This window comes from Macrobrachium rosenbergii, chromosome 28, assembly GCF_040412425.1.
Source record: "Macrobrachium rosenbergii isolate ZJJX-2024 chromosome 28, ASM4041242v1, whole genome shotgun sequence".
Lineage (NCBI taxonomy): Eukaryota > Metazoa > Arthropoda > Malacostraca > Decapoda > Palaemonidae > Macrobrachium > Macrobrachium rosenbergii.
In genome coordinates, this window is record NC_089768.1 from 1,075,582 (window position 1) to 1,090,784 (window position 15,203).

The following is a 15,203-nucleotide window of genomic DNA, read 5'->3' on the forward strand; positions in this document are numbered from 1 at the left end:
TGTATTTTGGCAACTGATCACCTTGTAGGTTGGTTATGATTATTATTAAGCGATACACTACTAGCTCTATCTTAAAGATAGCTTGCTTTAAATTTATTGTTTCAAGTTAGCTGGAAAATACCTGGTGTGTGTAGATTGTGTTAATTAAGTTCCTATTCTGTTAAGTTCTGCCTTTGGTCTTCTGCTTGTTTAATCATCACTCAAGATTTGCCCACAAGTTTTGATGTCTTTAGTTTGTTACTTATGATACTGGTTTGATGTCTGTGCCATGGTCTAAGAAAGAGAAGGTCTGTCCACAATTGACCCAAAATTCAACCAAGTTCACACATGATGTCACAGGGCAAGCAGATGGGGTATTTACCTGTCAGTCAGGTCAACGAAATATAGTGGTGAGGAGGAGGTGTAAATGTGACCGTAATTCTACTGTATATTGTATATTCACTTGTATTTTGGTCATTGTCATTGTAGAATGATGCCGAATATTTGAGCACTGTATGGGCCTAACTCCAATTCAGGTCAAAATACTTATCTTACTTTTTATACATTTCTTAAAAATGAAGGACCCTGAAAGAAATGGATTCATCTGTGCATGAGAGAAGACAAATCTAATGCAGATTCTTCAAGGATTTGTAGCTTGCATTTTGAATCAATTGATTATGCAAGGAACCTTCAAAGTGAATCATTTGGAACCCCAATCCCAAGACATCTGGAACAGTTAAAGAATGATGCAATACCAACGATGCATCTGCCTGCATCAGAGGACAAGTTTCAAATTCGGTATTCTTTTGGAATGAAGTTAACAGTTCTTAATGAATCAGTTTATATTGTTAATATCTTACAATATCACAGTTTTTTAAAGTACAGTACATTGTATTTTTCCTAACTATACAAACTTGAGGTCCTTTACATTAGGAATTACTTTCACGAAGCTGGAAACGGCCGTTGAACTTCCAAACAAGGTGGTTAGGCAGTTGACTACTGTCTGGGAGGAGGGAGTCCCACCTACCTGCCTGGGTGTAAACATTCCAATTTGACTTTTGGCCCAGGTGTCAGATTGAGGGGTGGCACGAGGTGGGCATGAAAATGTAATGTAACGGACCTCAGATTTGTATAGTTAGGAAAAATCACAAATTTTTAAAGTAAGTTGTATTTTTCCTAACTATACAAATCTGAGTCTTTTACATTAGGAATTACTTTCAGCGAAGCTGGAAACAGTCACTGAACTTTCAAACAAGGTGGTTAGGCAGTTAACTAACATCCGCGAGGCGGGAGTCCCACCTGTCCAGATGTAAACATTCCGATTTGCCTTTCGGCCCAGGTGTCAGACTGAGGGGTGGCATGAGGTGGGCATGAAAATGTTATGTAAAGGACCTCAGGTTTGTATAGTTAGGAAAAATACAATCTACTTTTAAAAATTGTGATTTGTTCCGACAATATACAAACCGTCGGTCCTTTACATTAGGAAAACTCACTGGTTGGAGGGAGGAATCTGTGTGAGTCTCTATGAACCGACTGGAGTTCGCTACACCTGGTGTTCCCTTCCTGGTCAATAGAGTGAGGAAGGGAAAACTGCCTCTGACAAAATGATCGGGTTGTAAGAAACGCGAGATCAATTGTCGGACTTCTGGGTCTTTTAGCATGAATGAGGAAAACGTCATTTCAAGCAAAGTAGACGAAAGTAAGGCAAATACAAGCATTGGGTCTGTCTTATTACTATGAACGCCTTCCTCCCCTTGCTAGAGGAAGGAGCAGGTATGCTTCTATGATCCTGAAAGGAAATAGAATGGAAGCTTGAGTTGTATGCTTACCTGCATCAACCGCCAGATCCAGCATGTAATGGCACATCTGCTCCTTGCCCGCAGGAAGAGAGCCAGGATGAAGAGAAGGAAGAGAGGCCAGTCACTCCACATTCATTCTCCCATCCATAAGCATACATCTTAGGCGAGATGAAACCTGTCCTGTTAGAGGAGCTGGATAAGCTACACAACTTGTTGAGCAACCACCACAGGACCCAAGGAAAAGGTGTTTAAGGACTTGTGGGTAATATCCCAAAGGTAACAGGAAGTGAAGGTGGTCTGTTGAGACCACATCCCCGCCTTCAATACCTGTGGAACCGACAGGTTCTTCCGGAATGCAAGGGGCAGACCAATGCTGCGGACTTCATGAGGTCTCGGGCGGAACGTACCAGTGTCGTCTTCTCCAGCAGCCGAGTACACTCTCCTTATCGCCGCATGAAGCCAGAAAGAAATTGTGTTCTTGGACGCCTCTTTCTTGGTCGAGCCAGCGCTAACGAAGAGTCATCGACACTCAGGCCGGAGATGGCGAGTTCTCTTCAGGTAGCGCCGCAGCACTCTAACAGGACACAGCAGCATCTCGTCTGGGTCATTACCTACAAAGGCCTCTATGGAAAGGATCATGAAGGACTCAAACCGAGCATCAGGGACCAATGGTTTCTGAGTCTTCGCTACGAAGTCCGTGATAAAATCAAATGTAACTGATCCCCATCCCCTTGAGTGTTTACCATCAAAGGAAAGTCCGTGAAGTTCACCAACTCTCTTTGCTGATGCCAGGGCAAGCAGGAAGAAGGTCTTGAGGGTCAGACCCCTGTCTGACGACTCTTGTAAAGGCTCGTACAGTACACGTGTCAGGCTCCTTAGAATGAGTCAAATCCCATGCAGGGGGCCTGAGATCCCTGGGTGGGCAAGACCTCTCGAAGCTTCTCATCAGTAGAGATACTGTACCTCGAAAGAAGAGGAAATATCTATCCCTTTCAGCTGCAAGCCTAGGCCGTGTGCGGCCCTATAGCCTTTTACGGCTGAAACGGAGAGAAGCTTCTCTCGGTGAAGAAAGACGAGGAAGTCTGCGACCAGCTGAACAGTAGCTCCGACCAGAGAGATACAGTAAACCAGCCGTATTCATGGGGGATGCGTACCGCAGCCCCCCCCACCCCCGCGCAAATAGATAAAACCCGTGAATACTTAAAACCCCTCTAAAAACACTTAGAACTGCCTATTTTGATAGTTTAAACGCAAAGAAAAACCTCTAAAAATGCTTATACCTGAGTATTTTAATAAGTTTTACCACAAAATTGATTTAGTCATGAAAATTACATGAATATACAATAATTAGTGAATATTTCTCAGTGAAAAATACCGCAAATGGGCGAATTTTCCGCGAATGATGTGTATATACGTTCCACAGAGAAATCCACGAATAGTGAGACCGCGAATACTGGGGATTTACTGTACCTTGTCCACAGCACCAACCACAGAAGATGGACCACTTTCCCTGGTATACCGCTGCGGAGGACTGTCTGAGGTATCCAGCCATCTCCCATGCTGCGCACCACGGGGAGTCCTCACCCAAAGGAGAGGTAGTAAGAAGGGGAAGCTTGCTGGGAGAGAGAAATGATCCCGACGGATTAGCCACCAAGGGAGTCATCAGGGCAGTTTAACCCTTGGATGATGCCTTGGCAGGCTTCCTCCGGTACTGTCTCCTCCACTCAAACTTCACCCACTGCTCAGCCGACCAGGAGCATCACTCAGCACAAAGTGAAGCACATGAACACACCCCCTGCAAGAAGAGCAAAGAGTGTGAGGGGTCCTATCAACACTAGGGCGAAAGCTATTGCATTTCTTATCGCCAACCCCAGGACACAATTTTTAAAAATAAATTGTATTTTTCCTAACTATACAAACCTGACACCCTTTACATTAGGATTAACGGTGAAGCTGGACATGGCCGTTAAACTCTTGAACAAGGTGGTTAGGCAGAAACTACCTTCAGGTAGGCAGGAATATCCACCTGCCCGGATGTAAACATTCCAGTTTGCCTTTCGGTCCAGGTTCAGATTAAGGGGTGGCATGAGGCGGACATAAAAATGTAATGTAAAGGACCTCGGGTTTGTAGAGTTAGGAAAAATACAATTTACTTTTACAAATTGTGATTTGTTCTGACACGGTATACAAACCATCGGTCTTTTACATAAGGAAGACTCACTGGTTGGAGGGAGGAATCTGAGTGAGTCTCTTGAACTGACTGGAGTAGTGCACACCTGGGCTACTCCTCCTGGTCGAAAGAGCGAGGAGGAGTACCGTGCCTCTGACATATTGATCGGAGTGTAGGAACTGCTAGATTAAATGTCAGATACTAGGCTTTTCGCATGAATGAGGAAACGTAACTCATACGAAATAGGATGGGAAGAGTCTAAGAGTCGGAGGCAGTAAGGAAAACCCGAGATACAGTTTCTAGAGGAAGGAGCGGAATTGCTTCTAAGATTCTAGAAGATAAATAGAATGGGTGCTTGATGTGTAGTCTTACCGCATCTGACACTAGATCCAGCAACTGTCAGTTCGAGTCCTACTCTCATCCTGAAGGAGGAGAAGTAGGAGGACGAGGAAGGAGGAGGAGGAGTGTTATTATTATTATTAAAACAATTTAACCAGACCACTGAGCTGACTATCAGCTTTCATAGGGCTGGCCCAAAGGATTTGGGTGAATTGACAGGTCTAAGCTAGAAGCCTAGCACTGGGACCAAATAGGTCATCCAATATAATAATGAATGAATCAGAATGAAATTAAAAACTGCACAGAGGCACACGCTCTCATACTGGAACACACTCACACAATAAATACATATATACTCACTAAAAAGGTATATTAAAATTTAAAATAAATTTTTTAAAATTTTAAAATTTAGTTGTTTTATAATTCATTAGACCACTATGGGTTTTCGTATTTCTATTATTTGATTTTTATATTTTATCAATTAACTCACAGCTCCTCATGAACATTAAAACTGGTATTACTGAAGATGTAAAAGATTCCGACAAAATTTCCTTCATTAATTTATTTCCAAAATTTGATAATTGCTGCAGGTATATTTTGGACTTTCACACAATACATGTTTGCCAGTTATCAACACTTTGCGATATGGGCATTTGAGAGGAGGGCCACATGGACTGTTCATTAAGTGTCCATGCGTCAAACGAGTATGGCCTATTCGAAGAGGCGTCAGAATTACTTGTGTGTCTCTCTCTCTGATATGACAAACCCCATTTTCCAACACTGGATTTTATGTTTTAATTTATTATTTTCAGGCTCTTCATTCCATATATTTTGCCAGTTACTTACAATGATTGTTTTTATATATCTTATATACAGTAGTCACTAATAGAGATGTCTACATATGCTCTTGTCATGTGGACTAATTCTTTAACTGCTTTATCAGCCTCTTCATTTCCTTTAATCCGTACATGGGCAGGGATCCAACATATTTCAATATTTTTCCATTATACAATTTACGGAGTGAAAACTTAATTTGTTGTACAATATTTTTTTTTATTATAGCTTTGAATGGCTTCTATGGCACTTCTGGAGTCACTATAAATCACAAAATTATTACATGAGGCTTCTTTAATTATTTTTATGGCTGATGCTATTGCACATAACTCAGCTGTAAATACCGAGGCATTATCTGGTAGAGAGAACTGATACGTTTTGTCTTGGGATACTGCAGCATATCCCACTCTATAAAGTGACTTAGATCTGTCAGTGTATGTTGCTTAATGTGGACCTTTTCAGATTATATGTTCTACTGTATGTTGTCTATGGTGTTCTGGGGTATATGAATAACTTTTTGATAAATATTTTAAGTGTGTACAAATTCTCATTTTATTCATTGTCCAAGGAGGAGATCATTTTAATATTAAAGGTACAGTAATTGTGTATATATATTTAGTGACTCAAACAATCTTCTAGCTCTAATTGGGAAAGGAGGTGGATGATTGTTTATAAACACATCTCTTAATCCAAATAATGTTTTGGTTGGAGAATCATTTGTCTGAATTCTCAGAGCACTCTTCATTGTTACTTGCTCTCTATGGAGAGATAGAGAGGTAGCTCACCACATTCAACTTGTAGAGAAGACGTTGGTGATTATCAAAAAGCTCCTGAACATATTCTAAGGCCTTCATTATGAACAGGGTCTAACGTTTTCAGTGTTGTGTCTGATGCCAAGGAAGTTCTGTCAATGATACCCACCAGTGAAGACAGATCCAGTCCCTGGGACAGTGTTGCAGAGGACTTCAAGAGATATCCAGCTATCCGTTGCCGCTCAGCGAGAAAGCCTGTGCTTGCAAGGAAAGCTGGAAGGTCTCTCAGTCCTGAACACACACAGATGTACTGCCTGAAGAACTGCTTCTTGTGTAGCTGCTACAGGAGGTTGGGTCAAGCAGAACTCTTCTCGATGTCTTGGCTATCAGGTTGGGCGAAAAGCGAAGTCTTCCAGCATTTGTCTGTAACTTGGGGTTTGCAATGTCTGTGAACCCCTAGCGAAACAGACAAATGCGGAGGGAAAAACATAGATATCGAATTTTTCCCCAAAAAGACAGCATGCCTCACCGTAGCGGCCCCTGGGTCTGGTATGAAGGAGCGAGAAAAACTACCTTCTTCTTGTACAGGGAGGCAACAGAAAGACGGTAGGGATTTCTCAGTCGAGCAGTCTCTTAACGAATCTTCGTGAAAAAGAGAGTGAGCAGCACGTTCCATCCTGATCACTCAAACCCGAGGCCAAGCTCGCCTACCAATACATCCCCACTGGGAATGCATCTGGTTAACTCAGCTGTTGAGTGTGCTATAGAACACTTGAGTACCTGGAAATGTTGAGATGAAACAGGAGGAAAAAACGATTACCTCCTGTTTGTCGACAAATGCCACTACTGTGGTTTTGCTGTTCAACAAAACCACTGAGTGTCAAAAAACTCATCCTGAATTCTCAGACAGCCAAAAGGCTGCCCTGAGCCCAGGATGGTGCTGAGAAGGTACCAATCATCTCGGTCACACACCTTCAAGACAAAGTCTCTACTGGTGTGCACCTATTCCTCGATCGGTGGATTTGTAAGTAGACACACAATGTAAGGGGAATATGCAAGCATATTCGAAAGTTCCTTCAATTAAGCATTAGCCTAACTCTTTCCTCATACTTCGAAGAGGAAAGAAGGATGGAGGAATGGAAGCAGACTTCCATTCTCCACCATGGGGAAGCTTCTGCAAGATGACAGGATACCGAGACAATTAGCTCTAAATAGATACTTCTCCTGAAGGAATCCATTCCCAGGACTCGGCAATGTTGATGCCAGCTCCAAAGACTCGATAAGTATCATTTCATCCAGGCATCAGCAGTAGGAAAGCTTCTTCCCGGTCGGTACCTCTCTCTCTTCCCTTCTTCCCTCCTCCCTTATGGAAAAGAGGGTGGAAAGAGACACAGTTATGCACACTTTCCCAGAAGGGAAGAAGAGGGCTATGTGTTTTGCAATCTTCTTCCGAAGCCTGGGGCTTCTTAGGAGTTGAGGGGGGCTAGCTTGAACTCAAGGTCAAGTCAAGATGACTAAGACCCAGAGGTCTTGGCCATTGTCCAAAGGACAAGGCAGTGCCCTAGTATGAACCTTGATTACCAAGATATCTGCAAATCTCTGAAAGAGAAAGGCAGAACCAAGTAAAGGTTCGTTCCTAAGGGTTGTGCCAACTCGGGACTTACAAAACCGGAGATCCAAATTGGAACAAAGTCCTTCTTCTTAGTACCAGAATTGCCCACAGAAGAGTGAAGCTCCTGTACCTCTCTCCTTGGAGGGAGACCTTGACAGATCCCAAGAAACCCTCCTCGGCTACCTGGGTGTACTACGAGACAATCGGGGGACCGACACCCAAAGCACACCAGGCAGCCGAACTCCGAAGACAAATGTGTCAGAGCTCTCTCTGTCCGTCTCGTGCCTCTTGGAAAAACCGAGAGGAAAAGAGAACAGTGAGGAGAAACAGTACACCCGGCGTCTCGGCACTGAGACACTTGGCGTCTCAGCACCCAGACACCCATTGTCTCCACGCTTTCTCTCATCCTGTGCCTCTTGTCATGAGAACGCCCTTGGTTCATAGAATTCGAGCAACCCACGAGACTCCCAAAAATCGGGAGCGGTTGCTTTCGTTTCCTAAGAAATCGAAAAGAGCCAGGGACAGAGTCAGTCTTGGACACAGACTTTTAAGGCTGGCAACAAGGGTGTGGCCTCGAGAGGCAAAGAGATCCAAAAACACGTCTTCAACGCATGACGGCCGAAAGCAAACTGGAATGTTTGCATCCGGGCAGGCGGGTATTCCCGCCTACCTGACGGCAGTTAGTGCCTAACCACCTTGTTCAAGAGTTTAACAGAAATTTCCAGCTTCGCCGTAAGTGATTCCTAATGTAAAGGACCGACGGTTTGTATATCGTGTCAGAACAAACCCAGCTTTCACACTGTGGCCCCTCGAATTGTAGGATATATGCTATGGGGAATCCCCTGGCCTACGCTACCTCTTAAAAGTACTCACCCATCACTCTGGAAATATTGCAACTGTGCGATGCTGCTTCTAAATGTGTCGGCTTTTTGGCCTCGCCCCCCGGGGGCATTACCACTGAAATCACGCAAGTCTTGATTGAGATATAAAAATACCTCGTGGTTAAGTGCTTCATTTTCCTCCATTGCAGGATACTGGCTTACGATACAGCAATTAAAGGCATAGAACAAAGTAAATGCTATGAACTGGCTTTGGGAAATGGGACCTTCGAGCAATTGGAATTTTGGCGCTTCTAGTAGTAGTCATATGGATTCGTACCTGAAACGGCTCCCCGTTCTTCTTTGCCTCGCACTCAAACTAATTCTTCATTTTTTTCATAAATTTTTCGGACAACAACCTGTATAATTGCTATTCGGCAACACTGAAGGCGATTTCCAGCGATAGATATTATAGATGGTGTATCTGAGGAATTTCCTATACTTTTCTCATCCGGGTTTTTTTATTATATTGTACCAATATCTTACTGAACTGAAAGATGTTACTACAATACTACCAAAGTTATCAGCATTAGTGATAACCACCATTTACATCCATATGTCACTTGTAAACATGGGTCTACAATAGTACACTGCTAGCCTTTATAACAATTACAATGGTCATTTACGTTAAATGTTGTACACAAAATGTTAAGAATAAAACTTTGTCTGAGGGGTATTATAGTGAATTATCTATTTTTTGCATGTTTCTAAAATTATTTAACCTTATTCACTTTGGATGTTTAGGTTTAAAAGCATTAAGAACAATGTATATATATATATATATATATATATATATATATATATATATATATATATATATATATATATATATATATATATATATATATATATGTAAAAAATCACAGTAGATGCACGTGACTTCAATGTATAAGCGAATCCCACAGGAAAATGACAGGCAGAAGTTCAGTGCCAATCACTTTCATGTTTTTTAATGCATCGACTGGGCACAAATGAGATAGATGAAAAGAAGGTTAGAAAGTAAACAAAAAGAACGCGAATACCAGATGGTCAATTGTCAAAGGGTAATAAACAGAAAGACAATCCAGGATAGTCCGGGATCACGCAGTTACAAACTAAAACCATATACATAACCATAAGAGATGCAGACTCTTACCCATTCAAATTGCAGAGACAAGTATAAAACTGAATACTAATTTTGCTTATAATTATCAACAACTTTTTAAATTATGAAGGCATCAAGTTTTATACTTCACTGCTGTGATCACTCCTCTTGCCTGTCTTTCATATACTGTACATGTTCACCATTTTTATGCCCGTTGAGTCCATATCGGGCCACAATCTAAACTGTTGGTGTATTCTTGTTGCTACCATTCTGTAAGCGTGGCAGCCCTGGAAAGAACCAATGGCTTTTCTGTCACCTGAAGGACAAACTCTTTGTTTTTCGACAACGTGCTTTAAGAAATCTATAATGCTTTCACTGTAACACCATATTTTCGTGATTCAGTTATACATATATGTGTGTGTGTGTGTATGTGTGTGTGGTGTGTGTGTGTGTGTGTGTGTGTGTGTGTGTGTGTAAGTGCTCTGTATATGAGGTGGCCATAAAAATCCAGTCTCTGAAACTTATAATGCAGGTCTGTCTGGTATTGCAATCACTGATAGATCATATGTTGCCCATCAATTAGTATTAACAGAAACTAGAATTGGTGTTCATTGTATTGTTTTATTAGAAAAAAAATATTGGACAATTGCAAGTAAAAATTGTCCAGTGCCGTACTTATTGGAGCAGTGCCTCCTCTTCAAGTATTACTTTTAATGCGAAAGTAACACGTTTTGTATAAATCAAATGTCTTCAAACAAATGGTTGCTTGACTTTTATAAGCTGCAAAACATCAGTAACTGTTTCCATGTGTGCTCCCAGTAGCGACTGGTGGGAATTTTGTCTCTATGTTTTGCATGGGGTTGGATTAATTCTAGGTCATTCCGTAGAAGGAACAACAGAATCAATAAGTGTCAATAAAAATAGTGGGCATTAAATACAAGTGAAGATCAAATGCATATATCAACATTTACAGACTATTACAGTATAAATGTGATGAGAAGGGATGAGTCATATGTGGGGAGGAGAGTGAAGGGAAGGTGGATTTAGTTAAGGAAGATCTGAGAGGAAACATCGACCCCACATAGAAGTGGAAAAAGATGCAGAGAAAGAAGCAGACAAATAAAATAGAGATAAAAATTTCTAGGCTCTACCTCCTATGATTCCAGAGGCTGCTTCTAGGAAAACTTGGAAAAGGCAGCTTAGTATGTACTTTTTCACAATCAATCAATCAATCAATCATATATCACAACAAAACAAACAGCCAATATGACATACTTTGGGTAGAAGAGCTACATAGAAAGGATTAACAATGCCAACATTCATGTATGCCAAGTTAGGTTAAGAAGAGAAATGGAATTTAAAAAAAGAATAGACAACCAGGTACCCGAGACAGAGTTTTCACCCACTTACTATAAGGATATAAAAAATGGTTGTAGTCCAACTCGTCCCATCGCCAACTCGTCCCATCGCCAAGTCGGCCCATTGTGACTACCAACTCTGTCCATTGCCATCTCGGCCCACTACCAGCTCGGCCCTCTATATACCAACTCGGCCCACATCCAAATTTACTTTATTAAAGCTATTTTATATCATTATATTGTGTGTTATTTTCTTTTATTATATTTTGTTCTCTTTCGAGATCAGACCTGAGAAAAGTCTCGTTTATCTCTTTCTAAGTAACTTTGTAAATAAATCTCTGAGGTAAGTAAAAACAGTTTGAAAATAGAAAGAGTAGTCTTTATAAATAATATAATGATAAAAAGTAAAACACATTGCTAAATAAATCTCTGAGGTAAGTAAAAACAGTTTGAAAATAGAAAGAGTAGTCTTTATTAAATAATATAATAATAAAAAGTAAAGCACATTGCTAAAAGCTTCTAAAAATAATAATGTACATATTACGAAACATAGACAGCAATATGATGAGAAAGTGCCTTCAGTAATTGTCTGGCCGATCTTTCATTATTATTATATTCGTCCCATAGTTTTACAAGTTTGCCGTGATGTTTATTATACGTATGTTGCTGCTTTCTCAAAACCTTCCCTTCTGACAGCAGCCGCACCTGTAAATTAACTATGTTTGCCTCATCATGTAGGAGCTTTAAAAGTAAATAAAAATTTAAGTTTCCTTTCCTTGCCTTCAAGTTTATTCTGTTATGCCATCCCTCAACATCATTATTTGTTCTGATGCTCCGACCGAAGACGCACCACGTGTGAGGAGGCCATATTGCAGAATTGATCCACGTCTTTTTCACGTAATTTAAAAGGCTTATGAGTTCATTCACCCCTGCAGCTTTCCTATAAAGCCTGATAAAAAGCTCTTCTATATGTTCCTGTGGCATATATGGGAGCGACAACAACTGCCCTAAAAACTTGTAAGTGCCGACGTCGTTTGTGTAAGAACTTTGAAGGCCTAATTCTTGCACTTTCCTCCATACAGCCTGGCCCCAGTGGAAAGCACAATATCAGAAGCAGGGCGAAAGACGTCTTCCATTGCCTTTTGCTTTACGAGTGTAGCCTACACACCTTCCTTACTTTTTACAGCACAGCTGGTCTCAGGTGGATGGCAGTGTTCAGCATACCCTCTAATAAAAGTGTTACCCACTTCTTTTACTGTCGCCATGCATGAGATTTTTTTGTTTCTAACCACACACCGCCAATGAATACTCACGTTAGTTTTTCTTTTTAGTGTGTAAGAGTAGCCGGTGCTGTCAATAAGTTTCGAATTTCCTCTTTGTGAAGATGATTCAATCTTTTCATATGTTACTGTCTCCCTTGAGGGAGACATTTCCATTGGCGTAGGATCCTCAATTGAAGAACCACCACTGACATTTGACACTCCACCTTCAAAAGAATCTAGACACTCGCTATTCACATTACTCATTGCCACTGCATCCTCAAAATATTCCGTGTTTGCGCTCGAAACTACACAAGTTTCCCCCGGACTATGATTTTCTTGAATACACATGTGACACATCCAGTCAATATAACCTTCTTTAACAGCAGCCCTGTATTGCTCCCGGGTGATCCCACTTCCACAGGTCCGATGCTACCAGTAGCTACATCCATCACATTGCAGTGCTTGCTGTCATATGTAAAGAACACGTTACACATGACATTGTGAGTACAAAGTTAATATATGACATTTCCTTCTTAGTGTCCACACACACCTAACAATTGTCTCAGAGTGCAACTGCGAGGCTTTCCTCCTGTTACGCCTTTCAAATCTTTTACTGTCAATTTCTATTTCAGCGCTGAATGGCCTTAGTACCCCAGTGCTTGGCATAATGCCAAAATTCTATACAAATCAAAATATATGTCATTGGAGTACTATTTATTTACTTTAAAGGCAAATCTTCTTACCTGACGGGGACGGACAGTTTCACAGCATATCAAGCACTGGTCAGCCATGTTGTCCTAGCTGCTTGAAGTCTAGCAGTAGGTTCGTAACCATATCAGTTATATAAGCTATGGTTCAGTTTCGAAAATTATTCAAAGCCTTGAACTACATATACGAAACAACTATTACAATGAGACAATGAGGCACTTAAGAGACACTTAAGTGCTTGTATAAAGAAGGTTCCTAACCAGTCTCTCTCTCTCTCTCTCTCTCTCTCTCTCTCTCTCTCTCTCTCTCTCTCTCTCTCTCTCTCTCTCTCTCTCTCTCTCTCTCTCTCTCTCTCTCTCTCTGTATGTACGTGTGCGTGTGTATCTCCCTCCATCCGGTCCCCTCTCTCTCAGTATTTCTTTCTTTTCAAACAATTATAACAACAACCAAATAATTTATAATGTTTAGGGAAACGAGTTGTCCAATAATTGTTTCTAAATGCAGTTGTTATTATAGTCATTAAATAATGTTTGGAAAGGAATAATAAAACCTTTACACCTATCATTGCGTAATATTGCTGTGCGTGTGCTGTTGCAAAAGCTATACTGGACGACTTCATTTGATCTGATCTGACCTGTCAAAAATGGGCCGAGTTGGCTATCACAAATGGGCCGACTTGGCACAGGCGATGGGCCGAGTTGGTTACATTGAATGGGCCGAGATGGTTATGGGCCGAGTTGGACCTATACCTAAAAAATAAGCTATTTTATCTGAAGCCTGCTATCAACAGCAACAGGAATAGTCTCATCTCAGATATTACTTTCGACCAGTTTGAAACATAAGCGCATGGAATAAGCACATTAAAGATTATATGAAATGACCAAACTTAAGTCTAAGTAAGAATGAGCAGCTTAAAGAAAAACCAGATATGTATAGGCATAAAATCGAATATAGAAAAATTTTACAAAATGCCTTGGAGCAACCACAGGCCAACTAAGAGGAGACAGGGAGCCGTTTCAGAGGCAACCTACAACCATTACTACCACTCCACTACCTCTAAAATCGCTACGGACACAAACATGACGAGTACTATGCGAAAAGTGTGTCAAAAAATTCTCAAAGAATATTTTGGGAATATAGTTGCAGCAGTTGGCGATGCACTTTTCCAAAATGGAAATAATCCCCTACGTTTCATCTGCTCTACCACGAAGCTTCCTATGGGCAAGGTAGTGTACTAGGCCATGCTGGCTATTAAACTGAAATGTCAGTTAAAATGTTTGAAACAGCCGTCGTGAAATTTTCAGGGGCTTCCGCCTAATTTTTATGCTTTTAAATGGGCAACGAATTTTGTGCCGGTTACTTTGGTATATAAGCATATTTACAGGGTAATCCCACAGTTTAGGGGGAATACCCGCCTGCCCAGATGTAAACATTCCAGTTTGCCTTCGGCCGTCATGTGTTGCAGGCGTGTTATCGATCTCTCTCCCTGACTGTCGTTAAGCTCTTATTACCCCGGTGGGATCTTCCTGTATTTTTGTGTATATGTTGCGTGTGTTTGATATTTATTAATACAGACCCACGATTTGTGATAACCTTGCATAAGCCGTTGTTTCCCTGCGTCTGTGTCTCGGGTTTCTCCCAGCAGCCCTTTATTTAGATACTGAAGGCGTTCCCCTGTACAATTGCGTTACAAAATATTGCATCAATTGCCTTAATATTTCGGACATAGCCTAAGGCTTATAGTTAGGATATTCAGCGAGAGGTATCTGGCAACTATTCGCCCGGTGGCGCAGGCGCACAGACTGCCATTCAATGCACAGTTGATGCGCTGTGGTGACAGTTTCTCAGTAACTAGCAAGTTAATAATCTGTTATCTGAGTTATGTATTATTCTCATATAAAGGAGATTTGTTCCGACACAATATACAAACCCTCGGTCCTTTACATTAGGAATTACTTTCAGGCGTAGGCTGGAAACGGCCGTTAAACTCTTGAGTAAGGTGGTTAGGCAGTAACTACCGCCAGGTAGGCGGGAATACCCGCCTGCCCGGATGTAAACAGTTTGCTTTCGGCCGTCATGCGTTGCTGACGTGTTTTTAGTTTTCCCTGCCTGACTGTTATTAAGCTCTTATTATTCCGGTGGGATCTTTCTGTATTTTTGTTTATATATATGTATGTTTGATATTTATTAATACAAACCCACGATTTGTGATAACCTTGCATAAGCTGTCGTTCTCTGCGCTGTGTCTTGGGTTTGACGGCCAAGGGCATACAAAGTGGAGAAGCGTAAACGAGTGGTAATGCTTCTCTTCCAGCAGCCCTTTATGCAAATACTGGAGGCGCCCCTGTACTTTCGGAGATATAGTTTGGGACGTAATATCTTTGCTCCCCTACATTGATCGAGACATAAGAGTTCGTTCCCTTCTTGG

At 41.3% G+C, this 15,203-nt stretch overlaps 2 protein-coding genes across 3 annotated transcripts in view; one reads left to right on the forward strand and one right to left on the reverse strand.

Moving 5' to 3' along the window:
• LOC136853967 (fidgetin-like protein 1) overlaps nucleotides 1–8,631 on the reverse strand; it is a 133,518-nt gene extending 124,887 nt beyond the window's left edge. Inside the window, exon 1 of one of the 2 annotated variants that reach the window (XM_067129884.1) lies at nucleotides 8,359–8,631. In XM_067129884.1, coding sequence (XP_066985985.1) covers nucleotides 8,359–8,510 — 152 coding nt within the window. In that variant the 5' untranslated portion in view covers nucleotides 8,511–8,631. Of the gene's footprint in view, nucleotides 1–3,248; nucleotides 3,430–8,358 lie in introns of those variants that run through there. The other variant, XM_067129885.1, reaches the window with a different exon arrangement.
• A 5,182-nt stretch (nucleotides 8,632–13,813) lies between these two features.
• Nucleotides 13,814–15,203, forward strand: part of Polr3C (RNA polymerase III subunit C) — an 86,295-nt gene continuing 84,905 nt past the window's right edge. Inside the window, exon 1 of the mRNA XM_067129887.1 lies at nucleotides 13,814–14,001. Coding sequence (XP_066985988.1) covers nucleotides 13,855–14,001 — 147 coding nt within the window. The 5' untranslated portion in view covers nucleotides 13,814–13,854. The remainder of the gene's footprint in view (nucleotides 14,002–15,203) is intronic.